The 19,681-nt window shown below is 40.7% G+C and overlaps 1 protein-coding gene across 7 annotated transcripts in view; it reads left to right on the top strand.

Annotated features, from left to right (window-relative positions):
- The window catches only part of lrba (LPS responsive beige-like anchor protein), a 233,153-nt gene that overhangs the window by 173,831 nt on the left and 39,641 nt on the right, over positions 1–19,681 (top strand). For all 7 annotated transcript variants that reach the window (XM_023334195.1, XM_023334198.1, XM_023334197.1 and 4 more), the window contains 3 exons: positions 616–756; positions 3,805–3,924; positions 7,520–7,672. In XM_023334195.1, coding sequence (XP_023189963.1) covers positions 616–756; positions 3,805–3,924; positions 7,520–7,672 — 414 coding nt within the window. The remainder of the gene's footprint in view (positions 1–615; positions 757–3,804; positions 3,925–7,519; positions 7,673–19,681) is intronic.

Below are 19,681 nucleotides of genomic sequence, written 5' to 3'. Positions count from 1 at the left end.
ATAAGTTTGAGCAGCGTAGTCAACCTATTGTCTTTGTTAGTTTCAGTTTCTTTATTGTTTATTTTGGTTGTTTTCCTCCTAATTGCACAGACTGAACAAATTAAAGTTTTGTTGTTTTTGTATGTTTTACCAAGCTGGTGAAGCTATTGGTGTATTTAAGTATGCTGTGCTGGTGCAGAGTGATCAAATACATTAGTAATTCAGTACATTTATGTCTGTGTTTAAAAAGAAAAGGAAACGTTTAAAGTCAGTTCAGCGCTGCCTTCCTGGATCGGATCGGATCAGGCCAGGTTTTTACTGGCAGATAAACCTCATATATTGGTATCGGTATTGGAAGATAAAAACTTGAATTGGTCCATCTCTAAATGAAACTGGCACTTTTTCATCAGTATTAAAAAATTATCGACTTAAAACAAGTTTCTATATCTTCCTGAAAAGTCACTTATTAGTTAATTAAGTCTTATTTCAAGCGCAGCAAGATATTTGCACTAGAAGCTAGACTAAAATTACTTGGTAAGATTTTATATTTTTGCAGCGCATGCAAAGCCATTGTAGGTGAAATTCTGATCGGAGATTGTATTTGTTTTTAAATGCATGTCTGTTGTTTCCTTGCAGCCCATTGGAGCGCTGAACCCCAAGAGGGCGGCGTTCTTTTCAGACAGATACGAGTCCTGGGAGGACGACCAGGTGCCCAAGTTCCACTACGGGACCCACTACTCCACCTCCAGCTTCACCCTGATGTGGCTGCTCCGCATCGTGAGTGAAGCATCTTTTACAGTTTCTTGCAAAACTATTCGTACCCTTTTAACTTTTTCACATTTCGCTAATTTACGACCCCGTTCTTGAAAGTGTTAACTAGATTCTGTGTGATGGGCCAACACCAATTTGATTCTATCTGTAAAGTAGAAGGAAGTTTCACTGCAAAAACACAGTACTGGCAGATAACTTCACTAATAAAGATATTTTCCCATATTATAAGACAGCAGTAGGCTTTAGTTGGACGAGGCTTGGAGCTGTAACTGCAGTGACGGTGCATGCATGTGCATGCCACACCTTTAAGATTGTTTTTGAAGAAAATAAGTATTACTCCTCCCCTTCAAATACATGCACTTCTATGTGTTGGTTTGTAAAATAAATACCAGTAAAATACATTATCAGTTATTATAAAGTGAGAAAATACAGCACTGTTTCACTGGCCTTGACAGAGTTTTAGCAAAATGTTTTCTAGGGATGCACAATATTATCGGCATGGTATCGGTATCGGCTGATATTGGCTCTAAAATTTAATATCGGATATCCGCCATTCAGCCTACAGCACAACACAACATCAAATTTTCACTGTCTGTGTTGTCACTGTCTGACAGAGAACAAATGTATTGACATTAATAAATTTGAGATTAAATATAATGCAAGTCGAAAGTGTTCCATCATTTTCAGCCTTGTTATCATTTGCATTGGGAAGCAGGCTAGATTGACAAAGATAATGCAGTATTTTAATTCCACAGTAGAGAAAGCCATAGAGTTTCAGTACGTAGGAATAGGAAAGAAATATCTGTATTGGTATCAGTTATCAGCCAAAGGAGTTTTAATATACTGGCATATCAGATATCGACCAAAAATCCAATATCGAGCATCCCTATTTCTTTCTTTGTTTTATGATATTTCTGATTGCTAAATTGTTAGAATTTGTAAAGGCACTTCTTTTTACAGCCAAAAATCTTTAGACCAGCTGAACCGCCTGCTGTTATTGCCATTTTTTTATGCAGTATTTAATGTGTGACCTTCATCCCAGAATTTCTTTAAATATTGACTCTCTGAGATGTGCTTTCATGTGTTCATTCTTTCATAATTCTAAGTTTATTCCTTTAGCAGTAAAGTGTGCACCTTCTCTCTCTTTCTCTCTCTCTCTCAGTACCATTGTTAAATGTGTGCCATCAATCTTCTCACACTGCACTCATGGGAGAGGGAGGTTACTAAGTTTTTTCCACATGCAGTGTTTTTTTTTCTTCCTTTTTGCTCTTATTGTCCCAGTAGCTCACTGCCTCCCTAAAGAGTTAGCTCATTGATCCCCACACATCATTAGCCAGCTTATTCTAAAGCCACTGTTCTAACAACACTCACTCACACACATCTTACTAACCAGGCAAAGGAAACAAATTCTCAACTGAATTTGGTTTTGTGCTTATATATGTACTTTAATGTATTGAGTTTTGTCACCCAGTGTGTTATTTCTAAAGATGCACCAAGCAATTTGTGGCCGATTTCCAATCCTTTGTTTATCCACAGGTACTACTATATATATATATATATATATATATATATATATGTATATATATATATATATATATATATATATATATGTATATATATATATGGTAGTTTCAACTTTATAAAGATCCTTGATGAGGATAAAATCACCCAAATTTGTGACCAAAATTTTATATTTGTCTTACAGAAGTCATTTTAGTTTACAAATGCAACTGTCAAAAATTAACACTTGTATTTAACTCCATGCTTAGGCTGGTCATTCAAATATAATTTTCCAAGTATAAGTCTAAAACACTGTTTTTCACCGGTTGAGCACAATTTTAGCTATTACAAATAAATACTAAGGCCGTTGTTGGTTTAAAAACTATATTCTGTATCTGATTTTATTTATCTTTTTAAAGGATGAACTTATTTTGTTTTAAGCATAATTTCCCTCCCTCATATTTTGCCTGCTTGCAATAGAGCAGTGTTGGAATGCGTTTTTCTCAAGGTGCTCGCAACATGAGATGTCTTCAAAACAAACACAGAATTTTAACTAAAAAACATCTTGAAATTTGCATGTAGAATTAGGAACGTACGCACATTTTATTTCCAGCTTTCATGTGGGCTTGTAGAAAACGTATGAGGACCTTCCCAGGTTTATGCTAAGACATTCAGCCTTCCTGATATCTGATGAGGTCGGCTCTGAGTTCGCCCGTTTGCCAGTTGGACGAAACATCCAGATTGTCCGCTTGTAGCGGACAATCGTAAACAGATGAAAGGACCAAAATGAGTGAGGAGCAAAAGACCAGCACCCAGTGAAACTTTGTCGATATTCAAAACAATACAACTTCGCAATTGCGGTGTTTCCATTAAGTAAGAAACACAATTAAAATGACACGTGAATAAATTTGTTTATGTGACATTCCGCAGCATCATCAGCTACTTTCCGTCTTTTTCTTTGTCATTCTCTGGCAATGTCTGACTGTCGATCATGTGACTCCCCTGATGCAAAACAAAGTGTTTCCATTTCAGTTTTGCAAAATAAACCAGTTTTGTTACAGCCAAAAAAAAAAAAAAAAAAACACCTCATAGTAGCACCAAAACCGTAAGTCGGAAAATTAGTTTTTCAAAATTGACATGCTTCCATTGGGCACAGTTATTTCCGAAATGTCAAACTGCGCTGTTGTGTGGCCGTTGGAAACGCAGCCTGTGCCTGACGTAGGATGTTTTTAATGCCTCGCTTGACAATCTAAATCAGAGTGAAAGAAGTTTCCTTTGAATGCTCTTCTGTCTGTGACACTAAAAGCGATATTACTGGATATGGTGCGTTTACTGATCAGAAGAAAGATCTGATTTTTGACTTTGTGACCGGCCCAAACGCCCATCTGGGAAGACCGAGACAATAATCTGACCGTTCTGTTCAAAGGCAGATTTCATGTTGCATCTCTGTATTTATTTATTTTTTTGTCATTGGATTCCGGATTGTTCATTTTGTGTAGAAAGACTCAATTGTGGTTCTCATCTATTTATTTATTTATTTTTACATCTTTACAGGAACCCTTTACCACGTTCTTCCTTAACTTCCAAGGAGGGAAGTTCGACCACGCCGACCGCACCTTCTCCTCCGTGTTCAGGGCCTGGAGGAACTGCCAGAGGGACACATCTGACGTTAAGGTACGGTGCACAGCTAACCTTGCAGACTGTGGATTTGTAAAGCAGATAAAGGGCTAAGAACTTCAAGAAAATGAATCCCTGTTGATCGTCCCAAAGAAAGCAGAAAAAAAAAGTTTCCAAAGAAAAACGTTGCGTTCTACCTAATCATTGTCCCCCACCCCAAACCCCCTGCACTATGAAAGCTTTCTAGTCTTGTGATCAAAGCGATAGGCTAATCCTCATCAGTCTCAGCTGTCCGTCTCAGATTCAGCCAGCTATAACATGGACTGTTGGGCCCCCAAAATCTGTGCTGATCTTTTCCTTTTGCCCTTCTACAACCCGGGTCATTCTCATAGTGAGGGCCACGGTGGCCCCCAGAGCACGCTTTAACTGCTCCCCCTAAAACATTTACAACTACAGTTAGACATTCACTGTCAGAGCTGGGTCTTGCTTGCTTTCCTGGCACTGGGTCACTGAAGGAGGGGGGGGAGTAGTGGCGTTGGGGGCTTTGGGGCTTTGACGCTTGATTGCGTTCCCCCTCACCCCCCTTTCCCCCCGCCCAGATAAAACATATGGATTGTATTACTTTGTTGCTGGCCAATGCTTGATTGCGAAAGCCCCAACAACAGCCCTCGTTTGCTCTCTCGGTCTGGGCCTGTCAATGTGGATCAAACTGTGAGAGCTCAGCGTTTAGATCAAAACAAAGAACAAATCTGGTCCGCATCAGTTTGTTTCCTCCCTCGGTTAGAATTTTAGTAGCTCTCAATGAAGATCCGTTGACTTTATCCACCTGGCTGGGCGCATTCTTGTTCGAAGAAATAGAGGAATTAGGGATGAGATGTATCAATTAGGTATGCTAAGTACGCCGCTTAGCTCCTGCGTTGGGTCCATTGATAGCAAGCAGCGCTCTCTTTGCCAGAGGCCAAAAGGCCTCTCTGTTTTCTTATGCCACTGGAAAAGACTGGGTGATAATGGGTTACAACACCCAGATTTAATGCGTCTCTAGCCTGGGTGACGCTGGAGTGACCTCTCATCCCCAATCCCTTGACCCCTAGACTTGGCCCAAAGGCATCAGAGGGGGAAGCAGAGGAAAACCGGACCACTAGCAACAGTGGAAGTGTAGCAGGAGAGCCTAGGGGCCAAAGCCCCTTCTAGTGACCCGTGACAGGACAGGATTGGGGATCAGAGGGGCTGGCCTCTGACCAAGAGAGAGCAGAGGGGCCACTGCACATAATGGTCCTCGCTAGGCAGGCTTGAATATTGGCGAGTGAAGCCTATGAGGATTTGTTAGTGGGGGTGTGTGAGTGTGTGTCTGATGTGGGCAACCTCCAGATCAAATTTACAGCAAGCAGCAGTCAGTGAGCCTGGGTGAGCGAGAGGCCTCGTTAAGGCGTTGACCTTTGAGTTTTAGGTCAAGTTTTGTGAAGTGAAGGGATTTCTGAAGTGAGGAAGTTGCCGTGTTGTAAACCTGCGAGTTTGTTTGCTCGTTTGGCTGCTGAGGGGAAAACATGAGTGTTTGACTCCAAAGGAGGAGAGATGGAGATCAGTCTCACTGGTGTGGTTTAAAGAACATCCATCAATCTGTTCCCCATCCATCCATCCATCCATCCATCCATCCATCCATCCATCCATTCATCCATCCATCCATCTGGAAAGTTGAAAGTACAGTTGGAACACAGTCTGGAATATGAAATATGAAAGTTGGTTTTCTATCCATCCATCATGACGGATGCATGAATGAATGAATGAATGAATGAATGAATGGATGGATGGATCCATTCCACCATCCATCCATTCCACCATCCATCCGTCCGTCTATCTGTCCGTCCGTCCATTAACCATGCCATGCATTCATGCATTCATCATGGATTGGTGGATGGTTGGATCCATCGCTCATTTGCTTGGATGGATCCATTAATGCATTCCTTTATCTACCTATCCATCCATCCGTTATCCATTCGTCCATCTCTCCATCCATTGCACTGCAAAAATTCTGCCTGTACTCCTCAACCTTTTTGCTTAAAAACCGCCTGGAAATTGTATGTGATTATGGAAAAATCTGAAATTCTTGCAGAAAAACGCACAGGAACCCTGAAAGTGTGTGTGTGTGTTAGGTTGCAGAACTTCAGGCGAGAAATTGAGATATTGGTGTGGAAGCTTTGTGTACCATTCTCCAATGGAAGAAAAAAAAAAGAAGCAGTTGTCGTCCCTAAACCTTCCACGTGAGAAAATCCTGGCCCTCACCGAAGCTCATCAGGAAATAAATACGTCAGTTTTTGGAAGTGCATGTGAAGGTGGTGGGGGGAGTAATGTTTAGATTAATGTCAGCGTTGCACATTTTGCGCTCCACTTTACTTGCAGCCGTCCAAGAACCGAACCGCTCTGTGTACTGATTGTCTTTCATTATGATGGACACGCAAACAAAAACAACACAACTGAAGGCTGGAGGGCAACTCTGATTTATCTGCATGTTGCAAAACTCTGACATGATCCTCATGTTTATGCTCACTGTGGCAAGTTCTGCTTGGTTAGGAATGACAAATGGCTAAACATATAAGGTTACGTCTCCTATCAGGGACGTCTTTTTTCTCTGCGATCCCTGAGTTTGAAAATGTGGTGTTGTGTTGTTCCTGACAGCCAAATAAAACCATCATAGTTCAAAAAAGTTTGGCTTGCTTTTTCTGTCTGTTATGGAAAAACAAAAAATCGGATGTAGACTTTTTTTTTTTCTTTTGCTTGTTTTTTGCCCAGCTGATTTAAACGTTGAGGGGGAAAATGAAACTTGGCTGTCAGTTTTTTTTCTTTGTCAGTATTTATAATTTGGGAAAAACAGATTAGTGTTGATCATACTGAGAACAAAACCCATTAGTGGTGAGGGCAACCTGTATTTTATATTTTAGGCTCTTTTTGTAGGGCTTTTTATGCAAATTTTGTTGACATTTTTATATTTACTCAGTAAATGTAACTCTGTAAGACTCCATAATTTAGTTTCTAGTTTGCAAAATGTCATTTGGTTTTGTGTACACTGTTAGTGGAGGATGTCTCAATGACAAAAAGTCACATTTTTTTCTCATTTTCAGAATAAACTTTTCCATCTCTTCAGACTTGAATATTGCAAAAATCATTGTTACTTCATCAAACATTTTCATCTTACCTTAAATGTAGGTACTGCTGTCTTTATGCACTGGTTTTTCAAAAAACATTCATCTTACGTCTGTCCACCTCTTTTATAAGTCATGTGAGTCCTGAGTCAACCATAAGTCATAAACTTCAGGCTTATTCTTGAGTCGTTTTTGCCAAATGTGTTTTTTTTTAAATGTAAAAATCCTCCTCTGTGTTGAATTACTGCTGTTTGTTTGCAGTAAATATCAGCCCAGGTTCACATTTCAAGATCTCTGTCCTTTAACTGTACCTCAACTCTCTTACCAAAGGCTATTTGAAATTATTGTTACTTCAAACCTATACACATCTAGAAGTTTTATGACACCGGCCCTTGAGAACTGCAGTTAAAGATCCCTGGTCTATGCAAATGTTGCAATTTGTAGATTGATTTTCATGTAAAATACCTGAAAATTGTCCGAACTGAGTTTTATTTTATTGTATTTTGTCGTCTCAGGAGCTGATCCCAGAGTTCTTCTACCTGCCTGAGATGTTCGTCAATGCCAACAACTACAACCTGGGAGTGATGGAGGACGGCACCGTTGTCTCTGACGTGGATCTTCCGCCTTGGGCCAAAAGCTCTGAGGAGTTTGTTCGCATCAATCGGCAGGTGAGACCCATCAAAAGCACAACAGCAAAACAAATAATAGACATGACCTGTTTGTCTGCTTGTATAGTTATGATGCATATAAGTTGTCTTTGGCTTGTGTACGTACATCTGTTGAATAAAGTAAATAAATCACCTATGTTGAATTGCAAAGTTTTAGTTTTGAATTTGTGGCTATGTTTTCCTCTTCTGTTTGAGTTCTTGGATTGTAGCATTTGCAGCTTTGGGTGCGATATGAATTCACGGTAGTAATGAGTGCTGATGAGGCTGGGTGTGTTCTGTGACCTGTGTAGTCTGACGGGGGGGTCTGTTCACCAGCCCACTGATATGACCATGCCGCTCTCATTAATCACACACTTGGGTTCTGGCTGTCAGTCCGCTCTGGGCCATGGGAAGCTTGTTGTTGTGTTCTGGAGCAAAAATATAATTTACCCATGTCTTTGAAGTTGGAGAGGTTCAGTTGTAGAAATGCATATTCTTTAATTTGTTGTGCCACAGTGGAGAAATTTGGGTGTCACAGCAACAAGTTAAGGAAGTGGAAACAGGAACATGTTTGAGACTTTTTTGCAGCAGCTTAGCTGTTCCAGGATTGCTCTCTTCTGGACGGAGAGGTCAGATGTTTTTCCGGATAATTGTTGGAGCCAATCGGAGCCATTGTCCCGGGTGCTCAGATGACCACGGGTGACACAGCTGCCTTCACCTGCCAGTCTCTTTCTAGCTCTTCATTGAGCTCTTGGTATTTCTCCAGTTTCTTTTATTCACTTTTCCTTATTTTTCCATAATTTGGGAAGACCACATCAGTCACAACGGCTCCTTATTGGGATCATATTGTCCAGGAGGTTGACCATTACCAATTTGTATGTTTGTATCTGGAAGTCCCCTAGGAAATCAGCTCAGTCATTCTCCAGCACCTTGGGAGGTGATTCCCTCTGCGACTCAGTTCGTACTGAGCACACGTTGTTTGGGTTTGTTTCTGTACCCAGCACCGCCATTCTGCCCAGGCACTTGACACACAGCGCATGTGGCAGCAAGTGGCCAAGGGGGTACCATAAAATCTGGCTTACAGTTAATCATAATACCATGTTTAAATAAAATGGTGTGAAGTATTTGCAAATACAAAAGTAACAAATTTGCTTCAGAAAAACTCATCTCTCCCAGTCTCACCCATTCAGTGGTATGAATTTCCTCCTTTGCCCCAGGAGAATATCTGCTTTTGTCAATTCATAGATGTTGATTGCCCAGACCTTCTTCTTGCTATTGAGCTGACTTCTCCAAACTCGCCTTTCTCATTACAAGTATTTGGCTGTTGCTGCTTTCCTTGCTGCCGCTGTCTGTGGTATTGCAAGATACTAACAGCTGTGCTTAGTATTTGCTATTCTTCCTTTTATGAGTTCAGTTCCCTCAGAGTGGATTACATTCACACTGAGGGAATGTAATCCACCATCCAGTGGCACCATCCAGCCACATTTCTCCAGCCTGATTGAGATTCTGATATTCCTGAGTCATTGTCTTGGTCACTCTAATGGTGCGTTCACACCACACGCATTTCACACATCAGGCTCATCTGATTTACATTCAAACTCCATGTGGAGGCACACCAAGCGCCCGTCGCAGCGCGATTTGAAGCATTTTGAGCATTTCTAATGCATACGGCAGATAGGTTGGCAGCAGAGAACAACGGCGAGAGCGATTGTGACGCGTCTGACGTGCCTCCACACAGACTTTGAATGTAAACCAGACATGCGAAACACTAGGTGTAGAGCAAAAATGTCAAGCATCTACATTCAAAGTGCATATGTTGAACTGTAGCATACAGCTTGATTCATTAGTGTAGAGGAGGTGACTAATTATGGCCTCAACTTCTGAGATGGTATCCATTGCCAGTCTTGTTGGTTATTTGTTTGAGGGGGTCATCGTTGGTATGTGATCCTTCTTTCTCCCAAATAACTTTCCGGCATTATTCAGTCTCCAACCTTGATGAGCATCTTCATTAGTTTTCTCAAATTTGCAAGGGAACCAAAGTACGGTAGTCCCTGTCTGAGATAAAACGTGCAGCAGACACCATCAGGCAGGTTGAGGTGATCAGAACTATAATCAACTAGAAGATTCAGAGTTGTGTTGAGTCTATAGACTTCATCTTACCTGTCCATATCCCCCACATAATGCTAACACGCTTCGAAGCACTAAGTCTCAGTGTGGTAATTTCACCAGCAGAAGAGTTGCAGCCGTATAACAGCACAGACCATACACACAAACCACGCTGGGGGACGAGCGTAGGCAGGGGTGTGTGGGTGGACAGGTCTGTGGTCATGACAGATAGCTGACATTAGAGGGTGTCAGCTGGCAACTGTGGTACTGTTGTGAGAGAGATGAGCATGGCGAAGGGGAAGAGAGGAAGAGTGAAGGAGTTAATGGGCTGTTTGGCTCTCTTTAGCACTTCTGGTCCTAATGGCTTCACAACACAAGGGTAGACAGCAGGAATGAAGGCGCAAACACACGCCGCTGCACGCCTGCTTACAAACACACACATGCCGGCTGTTTCCACTCTGGTTATGAGCCCTAAATGATTAACAGCTAATTAGGGCTCAATCTGGAGAGGCCATTAAAAGCCTCTCTCGGTAAAGGATCGAGCTGCTGTGCAAAACGGCAGCTTGTTTTTGTTATTGTGAGGAGACTTGCATGGTGGGTAATAAAGAAAATATAGGAGAAGGTATAAACGTTCTATCAAACTGCAGCCTGGGATGTGGCGCTCCACTGGTCGAGGTGTCATAGTTCATCAGCGATGTTTAGCAGGAAGTGTGTTGCGTGGCAACAGAGCGGCTCCGTTTCACCACCACAGGTTTGGGTTTTAGACAAATTTCTCTGCAGACAAAGCACCTCAGCACTCTACGATAAGCCTGACCCGACACTAGATTGAAGCTCCTACATTGTACTCAAATGTTTGCGAGTGAAAGGCACACTCCCTTTTTCCAGGCCTATCATGCGCACACCCCCACACATCAATGAGGAGACGCTAGGGTCTTGAGGCCGCATGCCACAGAGATCAGGAGCTGCTTGTTGCCTTTACCAGGAGGTCAGGAGAGAGGTTAAGAACTTGATCCCTCCTCCACTAAATAACTACATTTTTCTGGGGACTGTCAGCTCCTTTTACATTCCTCTATATATGACCACATCGCAGTCCTGCTCACCATTAACTCAGTTGCTGGTGCTGATTGGGAAATTTGTGTTTTATTTATATCCACATCAATGTCTTTGTTCACCATGGTGTCGTTTCAGTGGAAGAGCCAGAATGGAGAATAAATCAGATATTCGTAACTTGCTTTCCTGCTGTTCTACAGTGATTATTTTGGAAGAGTGAACCCAGTTTATCAAAGTACAATTGTTGCGCGAGAAAATACGATGTAGTTTGTACTATAAAGTCTTTACAAAAAGCGAACATAAAAAGAATGCAATTAAAATCAGGGCAGCAGATACAGAGTGAAAAAAACCCACCTGACCTCAGTCTGTGTTCACATACTGACTGTACTATGTTGCCATTGTGCTTCCAACTGTTTCACCAAAGAGACTCTTTAACCTGTCTTTGATATCACTGTTACTGGTGTGTATATGTACTGTATATATAAAAAAAACATAATAAAAACAACAAACAATGTTTAGCCTGATGGGGGCGCAAGTGAAGTACACTGCGGGAAACCCTGTTGTAATTTCTAAACTATAATCTCTGTCAAAAAATCAACAGGATATGATCTTTCCACTTGAATTCGCTCACTATCGACAACCATTGTACAAGTGTTTAGAAATGTACAAGCTCCCTCCAGGTTTTTCCTACTCATTTCATGTTTAACAAAATGTGGGAAGTGTAGTCACGGCGACTCAGAAGACAAAAATTCACTTGCAGCCACTCTTCTGTTGAGGCCTTCAGCTTCACCCAGTCAGAAATTGGGACTGTTTATATTCATCTGTCATCCCAACAAGCTGCTGAGCTGCTGGGACCTTCAGAAGATGGTTCCCACAAGCCTCCACGTCTTATTCTCACAGTAACCCTCACAGAAGCTCATGTGGGGGCTGAGGTAAACCACCGCCGGTGCTGGTGCACTTGTGAATGACTGACTGAGCATTTTTTATCGTCGTCTAGCCCAGTGCTGCTCCCTCTACCAAAATTTGGTTAACCATGTTGGGCTAGCACTAATGTATTCCCTTGGTGTCTCCGCTAAAAGCTTTGTTGTAAGATGGGAACTACCATGTGGGGCGTGGAGGGGTTTTGGGGGTGGGGGGGGTTATCTGGCTAATGTCAGACAGCGCTCACTGTAGGGGTATTGTCATGCATAAGGCCAGACATGTTTACTGTGTGCTCAGTGTTTTACGAGCTGTCCCCCCCCTTCTTCTTTTCCTCCCTCTCATCTCTGGAAGCCTCCCTGTTCAATGATGTAATGGAGGAGGCTAATGAGAGCCTGAGAAATGGGATGATCTACAGTTACTGAAATACTCAAAGACTAATGTTGTCCTTTTTTTTTTCCTGCACTCCCCCGCGCTCTCATTTCACTTCAGCCAAAATCAACTTAAATGCTCTTTTGCAGCTTTGCTGTGTTTTTGCGCTCATTCTGCCCAACAGTTTGTCTTCCTGACTCACCGTTGAACTGTTGCACTCGAGTCCTTTAAAATGTGATCATTGAAATCGTCTGTCTGTTTGAAATGAACTGAAGAAAAATGTTGTTGTTATGAGCTTTGTCCATTTGACTGTAGCTCGTGTTCGTCAAGCTTATTTTGGACTTTCTCGGTTTTGACTGGTCCCTCTGGCTTTCAAACACTTATTGATGATGGATGCCTTACAGACCAAAAGGGTGAGCATCTTTTCAAGATTTACCGCAACACTTGCCCAATGACAGACTCAATCCCTGCAACAGTGAATAATAATGAAAATGAACCAACCAACCAACCAGTCAGCTCTGTGATAAGAACCCAGTCAGCCCATCGGCCACATTTTTGATAATGGCACAGCTAACAAAACCATCCAACTGACTTTGGAATAAAGGTAAAGACCAACCAACAGAGCACATAACCAAAGACCAAAACTACCTGCTTTACTATAAAATAATTTTTAAAAATCCAAACTAACTATTTGACCACCCCACTAGCCAGTTGAGCAACAAAATTTAAAAACTAATCACCCAACTGTCCATTCATGTCTTGCCATACGGATGCAACCAATCATTTAACTTACTGACTAGCTGACCAGTGAACGTTGTGATGATGTTTGATATTTGGAAGTAGCAGTTCTGAATAAAATTGATAGAAGTGCATGAAATCACATCAACAAGCAGCAAGTCGACATGAAAAGTTGATCGGTGGAGTCATTAATCCCAATAATCTCTTTGCTCAGGTATTGAGCCAACTAGCAAACTCAAACCAATTCAGATAAGTATTCTTCTCTCAACAGCTATCCAAATATTTCTTCCTTCAGACACGTTGTTGATGTGGGTTATGCCTTCATCTTATCAAAGTGGTGACATATCTTTGATAAGATATCTATTAATCTATTAATAGATAGATGGGTTTCCTCTTTCTGGTGCCTGTTAGCAGTAACCAAGATAAAAATGAAGATGACTGAAAACGCAGTTTTCCAAAAGCGATTTGTGTGTGTGTGTGAATGAGCATTTGAAATGTACTTTTTAAACATTGAGCTTTTTACTATTACTGTTTGTCGTGCTTCATAAATAGGGATGCTTGTTTCACTCCTCACAGCAACGCAGATCTGAGGTTTAATATCGGCCGATACCGATCGCATTCAGAAAAGCAGCGCTGAGTTAAATTAAAACGTTTCTGTTTTTTATTTTTTACACAGAGACATGAATATACTACATTACAAATGTATTTAATAACTTAAATACAGCAATAGCTTCACAGACTTGGTCAAACATGTAAAAACACAATTTTAATTTGTTTACTCAGTGCAATTAGGAGTGCAATAGCCAATGTAAAATAAATGAACTGAAATTGACAAAAACAATAGATATAAACTACAACAAACATTTCATGGTGTTCAGAAATTGCAATTATGGATCGGGCACATTGTCATCGATACCCGATGTAGAATTATTTTCAATATCAGGACCAATACAGATATTAATATCGGATTGGCATCTCTATTCATAAACTTAATTCCGTAAAAAAGTAAATACTGAGTGAGAGAACAACTGCACCTCTCCTGCGAGCTGGTAATTTATTCCTTAACCAGTTCTTGTGCTGCAAATTGGACCAAATCTATCAAAGCGTTTGTTTGTTTTCAGTAGGATAATCTTCAGGTCCCCGCTCATTCAGCTTGTACGCTCGACACAAGAAGGATACTGTTGCTCTTCAAGTCAGTGAGTGGTTTAAGGAAAAGATGGGAGGAGAGGATTAGTGCTGGAGTTTCAGGTTCCACTTGCCAGTCAGGCCTCAGCCAGAGCACTCACAGTTGTCACCTGTCTAATTAGCCGGGTTGGAAGGGGGGGTGAGGCTGAATCACCACACGTGTGTGTGTGTGTGTGTGTGTATGAATGTGAGAATAAAGGAAATGGTCTAGTAGCCGCATAGTTCTTGTTCCTTACGTCATCTGTTGCCCGCTCACTCTTTTTGCTGTATGCAGTCGTTCTTTGGCGACTTCAAAATGACAATTGTTTTCTCATGTAGCTTAAGCTAAATCAGTACTTCGAGAAGAGAGGTCGCCAACCTCATGCGGAACCAACTTTTCACCACTTGAGGAAAGAAGCCCTCTGTTCTAACTTAAGAAACTTCACTAACATACCCCCCCCCCCCCCCCCCAGAAACCACAATATTTAGCAGATTTATATAGGGCCAGCTGCACCCCCGCACCGCTTGTGACACACGTTGTTCGGCCTCTCGTGAACGCTTGCATTATTTTCGATGTGCAAACGGAAGGATTGATTTGTAACGTGGCATTTTAACGTCCTTATAGACAGCTCTCTATAAGTCCTTAAAAAGGTTTTTTAGGACCAGTGAGGGACGGAGGAAAGCGTTTACCGTCACCTCGTTAAGACCGAAGCGAAATCCGGCACAATCCAGGTCATAAAGCCCACCACAAACCACAGCTACGTCCACCAGGCTTCAGTCGCCAGGCCTGGAAACAGAGAACATTGTTTCCACAGAGATTATTCAGCATTTTAAAAAGAATCCTATCCAAATACATCCATTATCTGCAAATACAAATACATTTTAAAAGGAGAATTTTGATGTAAGATTAGACAGACTTTCGGGACACTTTAATGTCCAGCTGGGTAATTGTGGTCACTTGGTGTCTGCTGGGTTGTACCCTCTAAATGGGGTTGGTGTATTTTAGACTTTCAGTCCCTCTGAAGTGAAACACATTGAAAGACATGAAGTCAAACTTTGAGTCTGTTTAGTTTTCATTAGAGACTTGAGGTCCACTCCAAAGTCACAGATGTGTACGAAAAGGAAGAATGGAAGTAACCTGAGACTTGCAACCAGAGGAAGCTTGTTCATTGTAACGCACTTCCATTGGCAGTCGCCTCACAGCGCAGCCTACACACTGGCATATGTAGGCAAAACTAACACGTCATTTAAAAAGACATGAAACATTCTCTACTAATTTGAATAATGAACCGGAATTAAACTGCAGTATGTAACTTTTATAAAAAATGTTTTTTACATATTAAAGCTGTCACCATGTCGTGACGGTATTTTATGAGATAATCTGTGAAAAAAATCAATCTCCTCCACCTGACCTATTTCGGCCGTCTGAAGAAATGCACCAAAACCAACCAGTCAGGAGGAGGGGCTTAGAGCTGTCGATCATCCTCATTTGCTGGCTGCTCAATGTGCCAATGGCGGAGGAACAACATAACGTGACAGGAAAACCGTTTATCCTCTGCCATCGGTGGCTATGCTAACTAGGCTTAGCATTCACAACATGCTATGCTAGCTGCAGCGTAGCTGAGAGTGGGGCTATTGAATAGCGCCACAGAGGGTGATTGACAGTGCTAAGTCCTGGCTCTGATTGGTTGTTGTTAGTTAGCACTGAGAATTTGGAGCAGCTAGATTTTTTTCACAAGCTACTTGTCTCATATTATTCTATCCTGACATAGTGACAGTTTCATCAAATGTAAAAAGAAAAATGTTTTGTATAATTGTTAAATAGTGCAGCTTTAATACTTACGCTCTGTTTAACTGGACTGACTGTGAGATTGAGGTGAAATTGTTAGTAAAGTGCTTTTAATGACCTTTGTTGTGAATTGATGCCATAGAAATAATCTGAAATGAGTAGATTTAGATCTCCATAACTGCAGTTTGACTGAGGAGCGAAATAATTATATAAATCTCCGCTTCAGAGATCGCGCTGCGTTTTGATTGTAATTGGAAATCAGAGCAACGTTAAAATGAACACCCTCACGTTTTAAAGATGCAGTTTGTCAAACGCGTAACAATAGAGCCGAGGTTTTCCAGTGACTTTGACCCCCTGCTAGCATTTACATAAAGCCGTGCTAAATTATTCATTAATTATCAGTCAGTCCCTTGTGGGAGGAGAAGACACACACATCAGCTGCTAATTGGCACATCAATAATCCGGCCCGGTTCTGCTTTTGGACGCCACCTCAGGAATCTGCCGTGGGCCCACGACTTCTGCTCAGATGTTTCCACATTGTGGCGCCGCATGACCAAACGTTTCCACAGCTGCTGCTCTGCCGTTTACCTAATGGGCAACAGAAACATCCCTTACTTCTGGACCTCAACTATTAACTGGCTTCTTCATCAAATGAATCCTGTTAGATACATCGTTATTTTCTCCATCATACCTTCGGCTGTGTTGCGTATCCACAAGGCCTCACTGAGAAACTACAGGAATAATGACGTGTGGGGTTTAAAAATTTTTTAACAAAACGATTAAATCCAGATTCAGTAAATTACACTGCCGCCAATTTTGCTGATTTAATGGAAATTAAACTCTTGTCATGACTTCTCTGTTCACTGATTTCTGGGTGGAAGGATAAACTTGGCAAAATTCCCTCTTAACCAGCCACACAATCTTGCATTTATTACATAAATAATCCACACATATGCCAACGAAACCCATAGTTACGGTAATAGTTAATTAATAGTTAATATCTATTAGATATTTTAATTGGAAATTTTTTTAGATTATTTTCTATATATTATATAAAAATAATATATATTTAAGTTTTATAATAGGCTTTATGTGTATGTGTTTATATATTTATGGATTAAATTTTTTTTTTTTTTTTTTACAAAAACATTGTTTTAAAAACTTAAAATGCATTTTTTTTAAAGCTTTCCTTAACCTAACTAAACATAAACAAATGACACAAAAAAGAAACAAAATAAAATAAAAAGTTTGATCGGTGCTGTACACTTAACATGTAAATTTCTCAAATTATATCACAACTAGTACAGAGAGTGACCCAAGTTCTGACCAAACTTACCACAATTTTTTATTTTTTCCAATTTTAAGCCTGATCTTTTCAAATTTTCTATGTTGCAATCTGCCTGAAAAAGTCATTCTTTTCAGAGATGGAACTTTTCTTCTTAAACTTCTTACCACTGATCAAAGCCATTATTTGTGTTCCCATGGCGAAGTAAAATTATTGCAGATGAATAAATTATTATTAGTTTTTTAACTTTAAAAGAGCCAATTCCTCTGGTACTCAGTAGAAATACCAAATCTCTGTTGTGGGTGTTCCTGACTCTTACTCATATCTGTTTATAGTGTTAAAGAGAGTTATGGTGTTTTTCTTCAGTCTGAAGTAAAACACGGCACCTTGAGCCACAGAGCCGGCGTTTACTGGAAAGATCACCGGAGTGGCTGCTTTTTGTCTGAGTTCAACCGATTAAAAATATTAAAACTAATTAATACTAGAACTTATGAATACTACTACTTATGAACTTATGAATATTAATCTTCCTGCATTATATAAGGAAAATCAATGCTGTAGATCAATCTGAGTCAGATGATAACTCTGTTCTTTTTTTTATTGTTAAGCAGAAAGCTTTGAAGTAATGAGATCAAAGTGCAGTGCCGTGTTTCTAGAGGCAGTTATTCTGAGATTAACCATATTCCACTGAAGTTGCATTTATACAACAACTAAAATCAGAGCACTGCTGAGCCTTTTGTCAGCCAGATGTTGGCACACTGAACAAATGCATCATAGTTCCAACTTAAGGTCAATTTCGCCAATTATTTGGCGAAATAATTGTAAAACTACTTGTAAAAACAGTTTGTTTGTTTTTTTGCGTGTTTTTTTACAAAGCAGATTGACATAAACTTCTGGCTTGGTGCCAACCCAAACCATATAGTATATGGATTATGCAAAAATGGAGTCTGTACCAAGAAGCCAACCAATTAAATGTGCTTTACCGATTCTGAATGTCTTTTCCTTAGTGAGGAAAAAAAATGTTTATTAATCAGGACCACAGATTTGGACCTGATAGAACTGTGTAATGATCAGGTCCACAATCTGTTCGCTTACACTGCAGCTCTGCAGTGTAAGCGGTTTATTAAAGGGGCAATATTATGGATCTTCTAGGCACATAGTGCCATTTTATAGCACAATCAAGTGACTATTTGAACTTCAGTTGTTATAAAAATGTTGTATGTATCAAATATTATTTAACAGAAATTTGACTTTGTAATTTAACGCCTCAAAATTGGGCCTCTGTTTCTTTAAAAAGTCCTGCTCTTTCTGAAACTCTGCCTTCAGGAAGTCATCACAACATGGCTCCTCTATTAACCCTTTAACATTTCACCAGTTTTTTACTGAGAAGCAGCTCCTATAATGAGCTCAGCAGTCCCACCAGGTGTTTGCTAATTGCTGCTGGCTAGTCTGAAGGAGCTGAGTGGGGGAGTGGCAGCGGAGGGCCGCTTTGGCTGGATGCTTTTAGCGTGACTTTAAGACCTAGCATGGTTGAAGGCCAACCAGGTATTTTACACATGGTTGCTATTGGAGATTAAAAGGATTTCTCAAACATGCATGAAAGAATCAAAGCAACACTCTTGGTATGTTTTTGATGAAATAATAACATTACAGCATGATGTAAAACTCCAAAAAGTTTATTTTACCTAATACTGCACCTTTAAATACATTTTGAAGCTTTGACCTAACTAAAAAACTAATGACTGTATTCTGCAGGCATATCATTCTGTATTATAAGTCAAATCAAATGTACTGAAGGGATTTTTCTGTCTTCTGGAATGCCTGTTTCTCGTCACTGAACCTGGAATCTGTCTGTATTTCACTTTGCTTTTTGTTCCCTTTTCAAAATGAATATTTTATTCCTTTTTCCTCCAAGCATTTCCCTCACTGAGCCTCTCACCAGAGACTGCGTGTGAGACAGCTAAAGATGAAGTCGGCGCTCATCCTACAATGAAACCTCATCATCGTACCTGAGCTGCACACTGCTCCCCCTTCGCTCTCTGGCTCTGCTCGCCGACTAGAAGTTGTAATTAAGCGAGTGGGGAAAAATTAGATGCAAAATGGCCTGTCAGAAAGTCGCATTTAAGTGAAGGATGCACTGGTATCTGCGGTAAAAATTGAAATGATATAAATTGCCGTTTAAGTGCAGCCCAGGCTAATGTTTTGTCACAAATTAATGTGACACAAGGCAGCAATGACAATCAAGGGCTGCCTCATTCTAATTTGGTCGTGTTTAGAGGGCTTTTGTGAGCCGACAGCTTTACACAAATTAACACAATCGCCTGTTTTTATGGGGAAACCATAAATGTTTTTCCCCCTCCTTTGCCGGCTAATGAGGAGGGAAAACGGCCTGTATCTCAGCGTAATGGCGGCACTGAGACGTCTGCAGACGAGCAACGGCGTGCCGCTGTCAGCTCCCGTAGAACAAAGACGGGGCCTAAACGATTCCCTAATGAGCTACTAGAGTTTTGATGTTCCCTTATGATCAGATGTGGGGACGTTGTGCGTTTTGCTCGTTATAAAAATCATCTTCAGATTCTATCACAGGAACAATTAGCGGGATGTGCTG

This window comes from Xiphophorus maculatus, chromosome 5, assembly GCF_002775205.1.
Source record: "Xiphophorus maculatus strain JP 163 A chromosome 5, X_maculatus-5.0-male, whole genome shotgun sequence".
Classification (NCBI taxonomy): Eukaryota; Metazoa; Chordata; class Actinopteri; order Cyprinodontiformes; family Poeciliidae; genus Xiphophorus; species Xiphophorus maculatus.
Note: the sequence above shows the minus strand (reverse complement) of the source record. Positions and strands in the feature narration are given on the sequence as shown.